Consider the following 16,472-nt stretch of genomic DNA (forward strand, 5'->3'; position numbering starts at 1 on the left):
GGCAGAGTGGAGGCGGCTGTGTTTGAGAGCAGGAGGAAGAAGGAGGGGTTATCAAGCTGTGCTTCATTCCAGGAAGAGGAGCAGCGCTGTGAATGTGAACTTTGCTTCCTCATTTACAAACAGAGCCTCGGTTAAAACCTGCTCCACGTTTTAAACATTTCATTTCTGTAGTTGTTAAATATTTCTTGTCTCCTCAGAGGAAGAGTTATAGACAAACATGAAGCCATCAAAAGACTAATTCTGTTCAGTTTTCTTTCACTGCTTAAAAACAGCTGACAAAAGAGTTATCAAATGAAACTAATATGAAACATTTAAATTGCCGTATAACACCTTTCTCTCATATTTAATATTAAACTTTGAAGCATTTGTAACAAAACATTTGAGTTCCAAGATATGATCCTGATGCAAAGCAGCGTTTCAAGATTCACATTTATTCATTTCATGACGTCATGACTGGACCGGATATAATCTGCACATTTTCCATTTGTTGTTGATGTTAAAATATTCCACCTGTTGTGAAAGCTGAGTCACTCACTGGTTGAGTGACGACTGAGAAACCTCCTCAGGAACAACATGATGGTGCAATAAATCAATCACAGCTGTCAGGAACCCTAATCATGACTGTTTTAGATGCATTTATTTGTTGATGATTGAGGATAAATGAGAGAAACTCTTGAGCTCAGCAGGCTGTTTGGTGGCTCCACAGATTTCACCCTGGACAACATGAGTCACAAGAAGTTTGAGTCGAGTCTGGATTCAAACTTTACAACATGGTCTGGCTGTGAGGTGACAGATAAACACTGAACCAACATGACAGCCTCATTCTGAACTTTCATCAGTATCTGTTGTCTCCTGTGTGTGAGGAGGCGTCAATACAACTTATTCACACCCAAACTTCACCAAATTAATTCACTATTTTAATATGTTATTTCATGTCAGTGTAATAAATCCTCTTTATTGACTAAGTGCACAAACAGAATGTTGGTTGTAAGAAGCGACACGAGATATAAAACTCTGCTCATTTCTCTGTGACTAAGATGTTTTAGTGAGGACAGTTTAAAGGACAGAGACTGACTGACTCATGTTCTTCTGCTCTAAACATGAACTCTGTACTTTGTGGTGTTTCAGGAGGAAAAGTGACTCAGTTATACTCTCATATTAGTTTCACATTTTCTACATCAGCTTTGTATGAAACCCTGTAAATAAGACAAGAAGAAAAGACTTTGTTCATTCTTGAATCAAGAAATACTTTATTCATCATGTGAACCTTCAGTTTGTTCACATCCCATCAGTAAAGTCTGTTCAATAACTCTTGTTCAATGATTTCATGAACACATTCACTTCATCCTCATAATCGATTTGTTTGACCAGAATCTCAGTTACGTCAAAGAGAATAATGAGTGATTTCCTCATTGATTATGATTATAATAATGAGTTATATAATACATCATAGAACCTCTTTTGTATAACGATTAAGAAAACAACAAGAACAACATTAAATCTGTGATAGAAAATAAACGTAATTTCACTTAAAGAAATCTTTACAAAGAGTGCTGAGAACTAAATCTCTTTGATAAAGGAAGCTCTGGTGATTTCTCTCTTTAAGAGCCATGCAGTGGAAGAGAAACAACAACTAACAAATACATCAATACTAATGTTCAGCAAACATTTAAACCTCGGAGCAGTTTACATTTTCCTGCAGAGAAATATCAGTTCAGGTCAACAAAGATCATCATGAGCAGTGATAGCCTCCATGGCTAAACAGACACAGAAAGGAGCTCCACCTAAAGACACTCAAACATTTACAGAACAACAGTGAGAAGATGTCAAAGTACCGCCCACAATGTTTGATTGACAGGTGATGACAAATCAGCTCTCAGCGACAATGATGGAGACAAAATGAGTTTAAGAATTAAAACACAGAAATTAATTTGCTGTTCCTTAAATCACTTCTGACTATTTGAGTTTACAAAACTCAGCAGTGCTTCCCAAACCACAAAACCTAATTCCAGCATAGAGAGGCTGAGTGAATGTGGTCTGGACTCTGTGGAGGAGAGTCATGGTTTCAGAGACGCTGTAGAAAGACAGAATACCTGCTCTGTGATCCAGGTACACTCCTACTCTGGAGGACTGAGGACCAGAGACGGGAGTTTGGATATTGTTGTACCAAAATACAAAACTGTTTTTGACACAATGTAGCGCCCAAGATTTGTCATTCAATCCAAACACACATTCATCAGACCACCCTGTTCTGCTGATATTCTTGTATGCGACTGCTACATGAACTTGTTCTCCTCTCCACTCCACCTCCCAGTAACAACGTCCAGTCAGACTCTCTCTACTCAGGACCTGACACCATATATTGAATCTGTCTGGGTGACTAGAATAAGACTGTTCACTCATTAATGTTGCTTTTCTGTTCCCCTCAGATAATAACAGATATGTGAATGCTGTGTTTGGATCCAGTGTGATTTCACTGGAATATCTTAAGAACTCAGCTCTGGTCTTGGGCTCTGCCTGTGAATGTGACAGTAAAACGTCCACTTCAGTCACTGCCAGTGAGACGTTTGTCCACTTCTCTCTCAGAACGTCCTGTAGTTTATCTCTGACTTCTGACACAGCCGCCGTCACGTCCTCAAAGTAGCTCAGAGGACGGATATCGATGCCGGACGAGTCTGTAGGTTCTCTGAGTGGTGACAGTGAGGGGTAGTTGTGTAGAAACTGGTTGTGATCCTCTGTGTGTGAGAGCAGCTTCAGCTCAGCGTCTCTCCTCTTCAGCTCAGAGATCTCCTGCTCCAGCTTCTCCTGAAGCTCTTTGACTCGACTCACTTCACTTTTCTGCTGGGATCTGACCTGCTGCTTCACATCGGAGCTTCTTTTCTCCATGAGACGGATCAGCTCGGTGAAGATCTTCTCGCTGTCCTTCACCGCTTCATCAGCAGAGCGATTGACGGCCTCCACCTCCTGCTGAAGCAGCTTCACGTCTTTCTCTCTGTCCTGGATTCTCTGCTGGATGTTTAGTCGACTCACCTCCAGCTCTCTCTGCCTCTCAGTCCTTTCTGCTGCAGCTGAGACTGTGTCGTGGCCTTCGTGTTCATCCACGGAGCAGAGGTAACAGATACACTGCTGATCAGTACGACAGAACATCTTCATCACCTCATCGTGACGAGAGCAGATGTTCTCCTGGAGCTTCTTGGAGGGGTCCACCAGCTTGTGTTTTTCAAAGACAGGGGATTCATAATGAGGCTGGAGGTGTTTCTCACAATAAGAGGCCAGACAGAAGAGACAGGACTTGAGGGCTTTCCGTTTCCTACCAGTGCAGACATCACAGGACACATCTTCAGGTCCAGCATAGCAGTGATCAGCAGGAGCAGCTTGGAGTCCAGTCTTCTTCAGCTCCTCCACTAAAACTGCTAACATGGTGTTTTTCAGCAGGACAGGCCTCGGTGTGAAGGTCTGCCTACACTGAGGGCAGCTGTGGAGTTTCTTCACATCCTCTTCATCCCAGAAGCTTTTAATACAGTTCATGCAGTAGCTGTGTCCACAGGAAGTAGTCACCGGATCCTTCAGTAGATCCAGACAGATGGAACAAGAGAAGGTTTCCCGATCCAGCTGAACTCCTTTCTGCGCCATTTCACCTCTCAGTAACAACGACTGTCTGAGTTTCACTTCTCTAGAAGCGACTCTGCTTTGACTTCTGATCTGAACAACATGTGTTTGTTCAGTGAATGGAGGCTGTCAGCTCTATCGCTTCACCACCATGTTGGTTACACCCATCTTTAAAACTGTAGATCTGAAGGGGAGGGAACAAGGAGATATGTGGGCAGAGTGGAGCCGGCTGTGTTTGAGAGCAGGAGGAAGAAGGAGGGGTTATCAAGCTGTGCTTCATTCCAGGAAGAGGAGCAGCGCTGTGAATGTGAACTTTGCTTCCTCATTTACAAACAGAGCCTCGGTTAAAACCTGCTCCACGTTTTAAACATTTCATTTCTGTAGTTGTTAAATATTTCTTGTCTCCTCAGAGGAAGAGTTATAGACAAACATGAAGCCATCAAAAGACTAATTCTGTTCAGTTTTCTTTCACTGCTTAAAAACAGCTGACAAAAGAGTTATCAAATGAAACTAATATGAAACATTTAAATTGCCGTATAACACCTTTCTCTCATATTTAATATTCAACTTTGAAGCATTCGTAACAAATCATTTGAGTTCCAAGATATGATCCTGATGCAAAGCAGCGTTTCAAGATTCACATTTATTCATTTCATGACGTCATGACTGGACCTGATATAATCTGCACATTTTCCATTTGTTGTTGATGTTAAAATATTCCACCTGTTGTGAAAGCTGAGTCACTCACTGGTTGAGTGACGACTGAGAAACCTCCTCAGGAACAACATGAATCTCCAGCAACCATAAATGATTGTGTCTCGATGACTCGACATGAGACTGAACATGTTGCTGCTTCCAGACGTCGAGTCCTTCTGAAGTTGATTCTGGTTGAACTGAAAGCAGCGTTTCATATGGATATTATCACGGTTATTAAATTGTTCCTAAAGAACTTCTGAACTGGAAAAGGTGGAGTAACTTTACATGTGATGGTGCAATAAATCAATCACAGCTGTCAGGAACCCTCATCATGACTGTTTTAGATGCATTTATTTGTTGATGATTGAGGATAAATGAGAGAAACTCTTGAGCTCAGCAGGCTGTTTGGTGGCTCCACAGATTTCACCCTGGACAACATGAGTCACAAGAAGTTTGAGTCGAGTCTGGATTCAAACTTTACAACATGGTCTGGCTGTGAGGTGGCAGATAAACACTGAACCAACATGACAGCCTCATTCTGAACTTTCATCAGTATCTGTTGTCTCCTGTGTGTGAGGAGGACTCAATACAACTTATTCACACCCAAACTTCACCAAATTAATTCACTATTTTTATATATTTTTCATGTCTGTGTAATAAATCCTCTTTATTGACTAAGTGCACAAACAGAATGTTGGTTGTAAGAAGCGACACGAGATATAAAACTCTGCTCATTTCTCTGTGACTAAGATGTTTTAGTGAGGACAGTTTAAAGGACAGAGACTGACTGACTCATGTTCTTCTGCTCTAAACATGAACTCTGTACTTTGTGGTGTTTCAGGAGGAAAACTGACTCAGTTATTCTCTCATATTAGTTTCACATTTTCTCCATCAGCTTCGTATGAAACCCTGTAAATAAGACAAGAAGAAAATACTTTGTTCATTCTTGAATCAAGAAATACTTTATTCATCATGTAAACCTTCAGTTTGTTCACATCCCATCAGTAAAGTCTGTTCAATGACTCTTGTTCAATGATTTCATGAACACGTTCACTTCATCCTCATAATCGATTTGTTTGACCAGAATCTCAGTTACGTCAAAGAGAATAATGAATGATTTCCTAATTGATTATGATTATAATAATGAGTTATATAATACATCATAGAACCTCTTTTGTATAACGATTAAGAAAACAACAAGAACAACATTAAATCTGTGATAGAAAATAAACATAATTTCATTTAAAGAAATCTTTACAAAGAGTGCTGAGAACTAAATCTCTTTGATAAAGGAAGCTCTGGTGATTTCTCTCTTTAAGAGCCATGCAGTGGAAGAGAAACAACAACTAACAAATACATCAATACTAATGTTCAGCAAACATTTAAACCTCGGAGCAGTTTACATTTTCCTGCAGAGAAATATCAGTTCAGGTCAACAAAGATCATCATGAGCAGTGATAGCCTCCATGGCTAAACAGACACAGAAAGGAGCTCCACCTAAAGACACTCAAACATTTACAGAACAATAGTGAGAAGATGTCAAAGTACCGCCCACAATGTTTGATTGACAGGTGATAAAAATCAGCAATTAAGCGACAATGATGGAGACAAAATGAGTTTCAGGATCAAAACACAGAAATGAATTTGCTGTTCCTTAAATCACTTCTGACTATTTGAGTTTACAAAACTCAGCAGTGCTTCCATAATCACAAAACCTAATTCCAGCATAGAGAGGCTGAGTGAATGTGGTCTGGACTCTGTGGAGGAGAGTCATGGTTTCAGAGACGCTGTAGAAAGACAGAATACCTGCTCTGTGATCCAGGTACACTCCTACTCTGGAGGACCGAGGACCAGAGACGGGAGTTTGGATCTTGTTGTACCAAAATACAAAACTGTTTTTGACACAATGTAGCGCCCAAGATTTGTCATTCAATCCAAATCCACATTCATCAGACCACCCTGTTCTGATGATATTCTTGTATGCGACTGCTACATAAACTCGTTCTCCTCTACACTCCACCTCCCAGTAACAACGTCCAGTCAGACTCTCTCTACTCAGGACCTGAAACCATCCAGTGAATCTGTCTGGGTGACTAGAATAAGACTGATGTTTTCTCATAAATGTTGCTTTTCTGTTCCCCTCAGATAATAACAGCTTTGTGTTTGCTGTGTTTGGATCCAGTGTGATTTCACTTGAATATCTTAAGAACTCAGCTCTGGTCTTGGGCTCTGCTTGTGGATGTGACAGTAAAACGTTCACTTCAGTCACTGCCAGTGAGACGTTTGTCCACTTCTCTCTCAGAACGTCCTGTAGTTTATCTCTGACTTCTGACACAGCCGCCGTCACGTCCTCAAAGTAGCTCAGAGGACGGATATCGATGCCGGACGAGTCTGTAGGTTCTCTGAGTGGTGACAGTGAGGGGTAGTTGTGTAGAAACTGGTTGTGATCCTCTGTGTGTGAGAGCAGCTTCAGCTCAGCGTCTCTCCTCTTCAGCTCAGAGATCTCCTGCTCCAGCTTCTCCTGAAGCTCTTTGACTCGACTCACTTCGCTTTTCTGCTGGGATCTGACCTGCTGCTTCACATCGGAGCTTCTTTTCTCCATGAGACGGATCAGCTCGGTGAAGATCTTCTCGCTGTCCTTCACCGCTTCGTCGGCAGAGCGATTGACGGCCTCCACCTCCTGCTGAAGCAGCTTCACGTCTTTCTCTCTGTCCTGGATTCTCTGCTGGATGTTTAGTCGACTCACCTCCAGCTCTCTCTGCCTCTCAGTCCTTTCTGCTGCAGCTGAGACTGTGTCGTGGCCTTTGTGTTCATCCACGGAGCAGAGGTAACAGATACACTGCTGATCAGTACGACAGAACATCTTCATCACCTCATCGTGACGAGAGCAGATGTTCTCCTGGAGCTTCTTGGAGGGGTCCACCAGCTTGTGTTTCTCAAAGACAGGGGATTCATAATGAGGCTGGAGGTGTTTCTCACAATAAGAGGCCAGACAGAAGAGACAGGACTTGAGGGCTTTCCGTTTCCTCCCAGTGCAGACATCACAGGACACATCTTCAGGTCCAGCATAGCAGTGATCAGCAGGAGCAGCTTGGAGTCCAGTCTTCTTCAGCTCCTCCACTAAAACTGCTAACATGGTGTTTTTCAGCAGGACAGGCCTCGGTGTGAAGGTCTGCCTACACTGAGGGCAGCTGTGGAGTTTCTTCACATCCTCTTCATCCCAGAAGCTTTTAATACAGTTCATGCAGTAGCTGTGTCCACAGGAAGTAGTCACCGGATCCTTCAGTAGATCCAGACAGATGGAACAAGAGAAGGTTTCCTGATCCAGCTGAACTCCTTTCTGCGCCATTTCACCTCTCAGTGACAACGACTGTCTGAGTTTCACTTCTCTAGAAGCGACTCTGCTTTGACTTCTGATCTGAACAACATGTGTTTGTTCAGTGAATGGAGGCTGTCAGCTCTATCGCTTCACCACCATGTTGGTTACACCCATCTTTAAAACTGTAGATCTGAAGGGGAGGGAACAAGGAGATATGTGGGCAGAGTGGAGCCGGCTGTGTTTGAGAGCAGGAGGAAGAAGGAGGGGTTATCAAGCTGTGCTTCATTCCAGGAAGAGGAGCAGCGCTGTGAATGTGAACTTTGCTTCCTCATTTACAAACAGAGCCTCGGTTAAAACCTGCTCCACGTTTTAAACATTTCATTTCTGTAGTTGTTAAATATTTCTTGTCTCCTCAGAGGAAGAGTTATAGACAAACATGAAGCCATCAAAAGACTAATTCTGTTCAGTTTTCTTTCACTGCTTAAAAACAGCTGACAAAAGAGTTATCAAATGAAACTAATATGAAACATTTAAATTGCCGTATAACACCTTTCTCTCATATTTAATATTAAACTTTGAAGCATTTGTTACAAAACATTTGAGTTCCAAGATATGATCCTGATGCAAAGCAGCGTTTCAAGATTCACATTTATTCATTTCATGACGTCATGACTGGACCGGATATAATCTGCACATTTTCCATTTGTTGTTGATGTTAAAATATTCCACCTGTTGTGAAAGCTGAGTCACTCACTGGTTGAGTGACGACTGAGAAAACTCCTCAGGAACAACATGAATCTCCAGCAACCATAAATGATTGTGTCTCGATGACTCGACATGAGACTGAACATGTTGCTGCTTCCAGACGTCGAGTCCTTCTGAAGTTGATTCTGGTTGAACTGAAAGCAGCGTTTCATATGGATATTATCACGGTTATTAAATTGTTCCTAAAGAACTTCTGAACTGGAAAAGGTGGAGTAACTTTACATGTGATGGTGCAATAAATCAATCACAGCTGTCAGGAACCCTCATCATGACTGTTTTAGATGCATTTATTTGTTGCTGATTGAGGATAAATGAGAGAAACTCTTGAGCTCAGCAGGCTGTTTGGTGGCTCCACAGATTTCACCCTGGACAACATGAGTCACAAGAAGTTTGAGTCGAGTCTGGATTCAAACTTTACAACATGGTCTGGCTGTGAGGTGACAGATAAACACTGAACCAACATGACAGCCTCATTCTGAACTTTCATCAGTATCTGTTGTCTCCTGTGTGTGAGGAGGCGTCAATACAACTTATTCACACCCAAACTTCACCAAATTAATTCACTATTTTAATATGTTATTTCATGTCAGTGTAATAAATCCTCTTTATTGACTAAGTGCACAAACAGAATGTTGGTTGTAAGAAGCGACACGAGATATAAAACTCTGCTCATTTCTCTGTGACTAAGATGTTTTAGTGAGGACAGTTTAAAGGACAGAGACTGACTGACTCATGTTCTTCTGCTCTAAACATGAACTCTGTACTTTGTGGTGTTTCAGGAGGAAAAGTGACTCAGTTATACTCTCATATTAGTTTCACATTTTCTACATCAGCTTCGTATGAAACCCTGTAAATAAGACAAGAAGAAAATACTTTGTTCATTCTTGAATCAAGAAATACTTTATTCATCATGTGAACCTTCAGTTTGTTCACATCCCATCAGTAAAGTCTGTTCAATGACTCTTGTTCAATGATTTCATGAACACATTCACTTCATCCTCATAATCGATTTGTTTGACCAGAATCTCAGTTACGTCAAAGAGAATAATGAGTGATTTCCTAATTGATTATGATTATAATAATTAGTTATATAATACATCATAGAACCTCTTTTGTATAACGATTAAGAAAACAACAAGAACAACATTAAATCTGTGATAGAAAATAAACATAATTTCACTTAAAGAAATCTTTACAAAGAGTGCTGAGAACTAAATCTCTTTGATAAAGGAAGCTCTGGTGATTTCTCTCTTTAAGAGCCATGCAGTGGAAGAGAAACAACAACTAACAAATACATCAATACTAATGTTCAGCAAACATTTAAACCTCGGAGCAGTTTACATTTTCCTGCAGAGAAATATCAGTTCAGGTCAACAAAGATCATCATGAGCAGTGATAGCCTCCATGGCTAAACAGACACAGAAAGGAGCTCCACCTAAAGACACTCAAACATTTACAGAACAATAGTGAGAAGATGTCAAAGTACCGCCCACAATGTTTGATTGACAGGTGATGAAAAATCAGCAATTAAGTGACAATGATGGAGACAAAATGAGTTTCAGGATCAAAACACAAAAAATTATTTGCTGTTCCTTAAATCACTTCTGACTATTTGAGTTTACAAAACTCAGCCGTGTTTCCATAATCACAAAACCTAATTCCAGCATAGAGAGGCTGAGTGAATGTGGTCTGGACTCTGTGGAGGAGAGTCATGGTTTCAGAGACGCTGTAGAAAGACAGAATACCTGCTCTGTGATCCAGGTACACTCCTACTCTGGAGGACCGAGGACCAGAGACGGGAGTTTGGACATTGTTGTACCAAAATACAAAACTGTTTTTGACACAATGTAGCGTCCAAGATTTGTCATTCAATCCAAACACACATTCATTCCAGACGGCTGTTCTGCTGATATTCTTGTATGCGACTGCTACATAAACTTGTTCTCTTCTACACTCCACCTCCCAGTAACAACGTCCAGTCAGACTCTCTCTACTCAGGACCTGTACACGTCTAGTGAATCTGTCTGGGTGACTAGAATAAGACTGTTGTTTTCTCATAAATGTTGCTTTTCTGTTGCCCTCAGATAATAACAGATGTGTGTATGCTGTGTTTGGATCCAGTGTGATTTCACTTGAATATCTTAAGAACTCAGCTCTGGTCTTGGGCTCTGCTTGTGAATGTGACAGTAAAACGTCCACTTCAGTCACTGCCAGTGAGACGTTTGTCCACTTCTCTCTCAGAACGTCCTGTAGTTTATCTCTGACTTCTGACACAGCCGCCGTCACGTCCTCAAAGTAGCTCAGAGGACGGATATCGATGCCGGACGAGTCTGTAGGTTCTCTGAGTGGTGACAGTGAGGGGTAGTTGTGTAGAAACTGGTTGTGATCCTCTGTGTGTGAGAGCAGCTTCAGCTCAGCGTCTCTCCTCTTCAGCTCAGAGATCTCCTGCTCCAGCTTCTCCTGAAGCTCTTTGACTCGACTCACTTCGCTTCTCTGCTGGGATCTGACCTGCTGCTTCACATCGGAGCTTCTTTTCTCCATGAGACGGATCAGCTCGGTGAAGATCTTCTCGCTGTCCTTCACCGCTTCATCGGCAGAGCGATTGACGGCCTCCACCTCCTGCTGAAGCAGCTTCACGTCTTTCTCTCTGTCCTGGATTCTCTGCTGGATGTTTAGTCGACTCACCTCCAGCTCTCTCTGCCTCTCAGTCCTTTCTGCTGCAGCTGAGACTGTGTCGTGGCCTTTGTGTTCATCCACGGAGCAGAGGTAACAGATACACTGCTGATCAGTACGACAGAACATCTTCATCACCTCATCGTGACGAGAGCAGATGTTCTCCTGGAGCTTCTTGGAGGGGTCCACCAGCTTGTGTTTTTCAAAGACAGGGGATTCATAATGAGGCTGGAGGTGTTTCTCACAATAAGAGGCCAGACAGAAGAGACAGGACTTGAGGGCTTTCCGTTTCCTCCCAGTGCAGACATCACAGGACACATGTTCAGGTCCAGCATAGCAGTGATCAGCAGGAGCAGCTTGGAGTCCAGTCTTCTTCAGCTCCTCCACTAAAACTGCTAACATGGTGTTTTTCAGCAGGACAGGCCTCGGTGTGAAGGTCTGCCTACACTGAGGGCAGCTGTGGAGTTTCTTCACATCCTCTTCATCCCAGAAGCTTTTAATACAGTTCATGCAGTAGCTGTGTCCACAGGGAATAGCCACCGGATCCTTCAGTAGATCCAGACAGATGGAACAAGAGAAGGTTTCCCGATCCAGCTGAACTCCTTTCTGCGCCATTTCACCTCTCAGTAACAACGACTGTCTGAGTTTCACTTCTCTTGAAGCGACTCTGCTTTGACTTCTGATCTGAACAACATGTGTTTGTTCAGTGAATGGAGCCTGTCAGCTCTATCGCTTCACCACCATGTTGGTTACACCCATCTTTAAAACTGTAGATCTGAAGGGGAGGGAACAAGGAGATATGTGGACAGAGTGGAGGCGGCTGTGTTTGAGAGCAGGAGGAAGAAGGAGGGGTTATCAAGCTGTGCTTCATTCCAGGAAGAGGAGCAGCGCTGTGAATGTGAACTTTGCTTCCTCATTTACAAACAGAGCCTCGGTTAAAACCTGCTCCACGTTTTAAACATTTCATTTCTGTAGTTGTTAAATATTTCTTGTCTCCTCAGAGGAAGAGTTATAGACAAACATGAAGCCATCAAAAGACTAATTCTGTTCAGTTTTCTTTCACTGCTTAAAAACAGCTGGCTGACAAAAGAGTTATCAAATGAAACTAATATGAAACATTTAAATTGCCGTATAACACCTTTCTCTCATATTTAATATTAAACTTTGAAGCATTTGTAACAAAACATTTGAGTTCCAAGATATGATCCTGATGCAAAGCAGCGTTTCAAGATTCACATTTATTCATTTCATGACGTCATGACTGGACCTGATATAATCTGCACATTTTCCATTTGTTGTTGATGTTAAAATATTCCACCTGTTGTGAAAGCTGAGTCACTCACTGGTTGAGTGACGACTGAGAAAACTCCTCAGGAACAACATGAATCTCCAGCAACCATAAATGATTGTGTCTCGATGACTCGACATGAGACTGAACATGTTGCTGCTTCCAGACGTCGAGTCCTTCTGAAGTTGATTCTGGTTGAACTGAAAGCAGCGTTTCATATGGATATTATCACGGTTATTAAATTGTTCCTAAAGAACTTCTGAACTGGAAAAGGTGGAGTAACTTTACATGTGATGGTGCAATAAATCAATCACAGCTGTCAGGAACCCTCATCATGACTGTTTTAGATGCATTTATTTGTTGATGATTGAGGATAAATGAGAGAAACTCTTGAGCTCAGCAGGCTGTTTGGTGGCTCCACAGATTTCACCCTGGACAACATGAGTCACAAGAAGTTTGAGTCGAGTCTGGATTCAAACTTTACAACATGGTCTGGCTGTGAGGTGACAGATAAACACTGAACCAACATGACAGCCTCATTCTGAACTTTCATCAGTATCTGTTGCCTCCTGTGTGTGAGGAGGACTCAATACAACTTATTCACACCCAAACTTCACCAAATTAATTCACTATTTTTATATATTTTTCATGTCTGTGTAATAAATCCTCTTTATTGACTAAGTGCACAAACAGAATGTTGGTTGTAAGAAGCGACACGAGATATAAAACTCTGCTCATTTCTCTGTGACTAAGATGTTTTAGTGAGGACAGTTTAAAGGACAGAGACTGACTGACTCATGTTCTTCTGCTCTAAACATGAACTCTGTACTTTGTGGTGTTTCAGGAGGAAAACTGCCTCAGTTATTCTCTCATATTAGTTTCACATTTTCTACATCAGCTTCGTATGAAACCCTGTAAATAAGACAAGAAGAAAAGACTTTGTTCATTCTTGAATCAAGAAATACTTTATTCATCATGTAAACCTTCAGTTTGTTCACATCCCATCAGTAAAGTCTGTTCAATGACTCTTGTTCAATGATTTCATGAACACGTTCACTTCATCCTCATAATCGATTTGTTTGACCAGAATCTCAGTTACGTCAAAGAGAATAATGAATGATTTCCTAATTGATTATGATTATAATAATGAGTTATATAATACATCATAGAACCTCTTTTGTATAACGATTAAGAAAACAACAAGAACAACATTAAATCTGTGATAGAAAATGAACATAATTTAACTTAAAGAAATCTTTACAAAGAGTGCTGAGAACTAAATCTCTTTGATAAAGGAAGCTCTGGTGATTTCTCTCTTTAAGAGCCATGCAGTGGAAGAGAAACAACAACTAACAAATACATCAATACTAATGTTCAGCAAACATTTAAACCTCGGAGCAGTTTACATTTTCCTGCAGAGAAATATCAGTTCAGGTCAACAAAGATCATCATGAGCAGTGATAGCCTCCATGGCTAAACAGACACAGAAAGGAGCTCCACCTAAAGACACTCAAACATTTACAGAACAACAGTGAGAAGATGTCAAAGTACCGCCCACAATGTTTGATTGACAGGTGATGAAAAATCAGCTCTCAGCGACCAATGATGGAGACAAAATGAGTTTAAGAATTAAAACACAGAAAATAATTTGCTGTTCCTTAAATCACTTCTGACTATTTGAGTTTACAAAACTCAGCAGTGTTTCCATAATTATAAAACCTAATTCCAGCATAGAGAGGCTGAGTGAATGTGGTCTGGACTCTGTGGAGGAGAGTCATGGTTTCAGAGACGCTGTAGAAAGACAGAATACCTGCTCTGTGATCCAGGTACACTCCTACTCTGGAGGACTGAGGACCAGAGACGGGAGTTTGGATATAGTTGTACCAAAATACAAAACTGTTTTTGACACAATGTAGCGCCCAAGATTTGTCATTGTATCCAAACACACATTCATCATAGCTCCCTGTTCTGATGATATTCTTGTATGCGACTGCTACATAAACTCGTTCTCCTCTACACTCCACCTCCCAGTAACAACGTCCAGTCAGACTCTCTCTACTCAGGACCTGAAACCATCCAGTGAATCTGTCTGGGTGACTAGAATAAGACTGATGTTTTCTCATAAATGTTGCTTTTCTGTTCCCCTCAGATAATAACAGCTTTGTGTTTGCTGTGTTTGGATCCAGTGTGATTCCACTTGAATATCTTAAGAACTCAGCTCTGGTCTTGGGCTCTGCTTGTGGATGTGACAGTAAAACGTCCACTTCAGTCACTGCCAGTGAGACGTTTGTCCACTTCTCTCTCAGAACGTCCTGTAGTTTATCTCTGACTTCTGACACAGCCGCCGTCACGTCCTCAAAGTAGCTCAGAGGACGGATATCGATGCCGGACGAGTCTGTAGGTTCTCTGAGTGGTGACAGTGAGGGGTAGTTGTGTAGAAACTGGTTGTGATCCTCTGTGTGTGAGAGCAGCTTCAGCTCAGCGTCTCTCCTCTTCAGCTCAGAGATCTCCTGCTCCAGCTTCTCCTGAAGCTCTTTGACTCGACTCACTTCGCTTTTCTGCTGGGATCTGACCTGCTGCTTCACATCGGAGCTTCTTTTCTCCATGAGACGGATCAGCTCGGTGAAGATCTTCTCGCTGTCCTTCACCGCTTCATCAGCAGAGCGATTGACGGCCTCCACCTCCTGCTGAAGCAGCTTCACGTCTTTCTCTCTGTCCTGGATTCTCTGCTGGATGTTTAGTCGACTCACCTCCAGCTCTCTCTGCCTCTCAGTCCTTTCTGCTGCAGCTGAGACTGTGTCGTGGCCTTTGTGTTCATCCACGGAGCAGAGGTAACAGATACACTGCTGATCAGTACGGCAGAACATCTTCATCACCTCATCGTGACGACAGCAGATGTTCTCCTGGAGCTTCTTGGAGGGGTCCACCAGCTTGTGTTTTTCAAAGACAGGGGATTCATAATGAGGCTGGAGGTGTTTCTCACAATAAGAGGCCAGACAGAAGAGACAGGACTTGAGGGCTTTCCGTTTCCTCCCAGTGCAGACATCACAGGACACATCTTCAGGTCCAGCATAGCAGTGATCAGCAGGAGCAGCTTGGAGTCCAGTCTTCTTCAGCTCCTCCACTAAAACTGCTAACATGGTGTTTTTCAGCAGGACAGGCCTCGGTGTGAAGGTCTGCCTACACTGAGGGCAGCTGTGGAGTTTCTTCTCCTCCTCTTCATCCCAGTGTGTTTTAATACAGTTCATGCAGTAGCTGTGTCCACAGGGAATAGTCACCGGATCCTTCAGTAGATCCAGACAGATGGAACAAGAGAAGGTTTCCCGATCCAGCTGAACTCCTTTCTGCGCCATTTCACCTCTCAGTAACAACGACTGTCTGAGTTTCACTTCTCTAGAAGCGACTCTGCTTTGACTTCTGATCTGAACAACATGTGTTTGTTCAGTGAATGGAGCCTTGTCAGCTCTATTGCTTCCCCACCATGTTGGTTACACCCATCTTTAAAACTGTAGATCTGAAGGGGAGGGAACAAGGAGATATGTGGGCAGAGTGGAGGCGGCTGTGTTTGAGAGCAGGAGGAAGAAGGAGGGGTTATCAAGCTGTGCTTCATTCCAGGAAGAGGAGCAGCGCTGTGAATGTGGACTTTGCTTCCTCATTTACAAACAGAGCCTCGGTTAAAACCTGCTCTACGTTTTAAACATTTCATTTCTGTAGTTGTTAAATATTTCTTGTCTCCTCAGACTTTGGTGATGGCTCCATGTTTCTCTGTAACGTTTCCTCTCATTCTGTTCAGTTTTCTTTTACTGCTTAAAAACAGTTGGCTGACAATAGGGAGTTATCAATTTAAACTAATATGAAACATTTAAACTGCCATATAATACCTTTCTCTTATATTTAATGATTGACATTGAAGCATTTTGACAAAAGAGTTGAATTTCAAGATATGATCCTGATACAAAGCAGCGTTTCAAGATTCACATATATTCAATCTACACGCTGTATGCTCTTGACAGTGTGTTGTGTTATGTGTATTTACCTTTGCTGTACTTGGGAAAAGCCTAACAGATTTCCAAGCAAAGTCAATATAATCAAATCTGATTGTTCTTGTAACACATTTTATGA

The 16,472-nt window shown here is 42.0% G+C and overlaps 3 protein-coding genes across 3 annotated transcripts; all 3 read right to left on the bottom strand.

The window, feature by feature from the left end:
* Positions 1–1,222: 1,222 nt before the first annotated feature.
* Positions 1,223–3,751, bottom strand: LOC142954347 (tripartite motif-containing protein 16-like). Its single transcript, XM_076095293.1, has one exon. It carries the CDS (start codon positions 3,631–3,633, stop codon positions 1,957–1,959), a length of 1,677 nt encoding a protein of 558 aa, XP_075951408.1. The 5' UTR covers positions 3,634–3,751; the 3' UTR covers positions 1,223–1,956.
* A 1,489-nt stretch (positions 3,752–5,240) lies between these two features.
* Positions 5,241–15,836, bottom strand: LOC142954377 (uncharacterized). Its single transcript, XM_076095342.1, has 3 exons — positions 14,025–15,836; positions 13,851–13,859; positions 5,241–7,718 (listed from the first exon to the last, which is right to left on the bottom strand). The coding sequence occupies exons 1-3, from the start codon at positions 15,701–15,703 to the stop codon at positions 5,975–5,977; spliced, it is 3,432 nt and encodes a 1,143-aa protein (XP_075951457.1). The 5' UTR covers positions 15,704–15,836; the 3' UTR covers positions 5,241–5,974.
* Positions 9,263–11,789, bottom strand: LOC142954346 (tripartite motif-containing protein 16-like). Its single transcript, XM_076095292.1, has one exon. The coding sequence runs from the start codon at positions 11,675–11,677 to the stop codon at positions 9,998–10,000; it is 1,680 nt and encodes a 559-aa protein (XP_075951407.1). The 5' UTR covers positions 11,678–11,789; the 3' UTR covers positions 9,263–9,997.
* Positions 15,837–16,472: the final 636 nt, after the last annotated feature.

The sequence above is a fragment of the Anarhichas minor genome, unplaced genomic scaffold, assembly GCF_050575085.1.
Source record: "Anarhichas minor isolate MPS153535 unplaced genomic scaffold, ASM5057508v1 ptg000020l, whole genome shotgun sequence".
NCBI classification, from domain to species: Eukaryota; Metazoa; Chordata; class Actinopteri; order Perciformes; family Anarhichadidae; genus Anarhichas; species Anarhichas minor.

Coding starts and splice junctions, on each gene's coding strand:
- LOC142954347 (XM_076095293.1), bottom strand. CDS start 3,633: ATGGCGCAGAAAGGAGTTCAGCTGGATCGGGAAACCTTCTCTTGTTCC.
- LOC142954346 (XM_076095292.1), bottom strand. CDS start 11,677: ATGGCGCAGAAAGGAGTTCAGCTGGATCGGGAAACCTTCTCTTGTTCC.
- LOC142954377 (XM_076095342.1), bottom strand. CDS start 15,703: ATGGCGCAGAAAGGAGTTCAGCTGGATCGGGAAACCTTCTCTTGTTCC.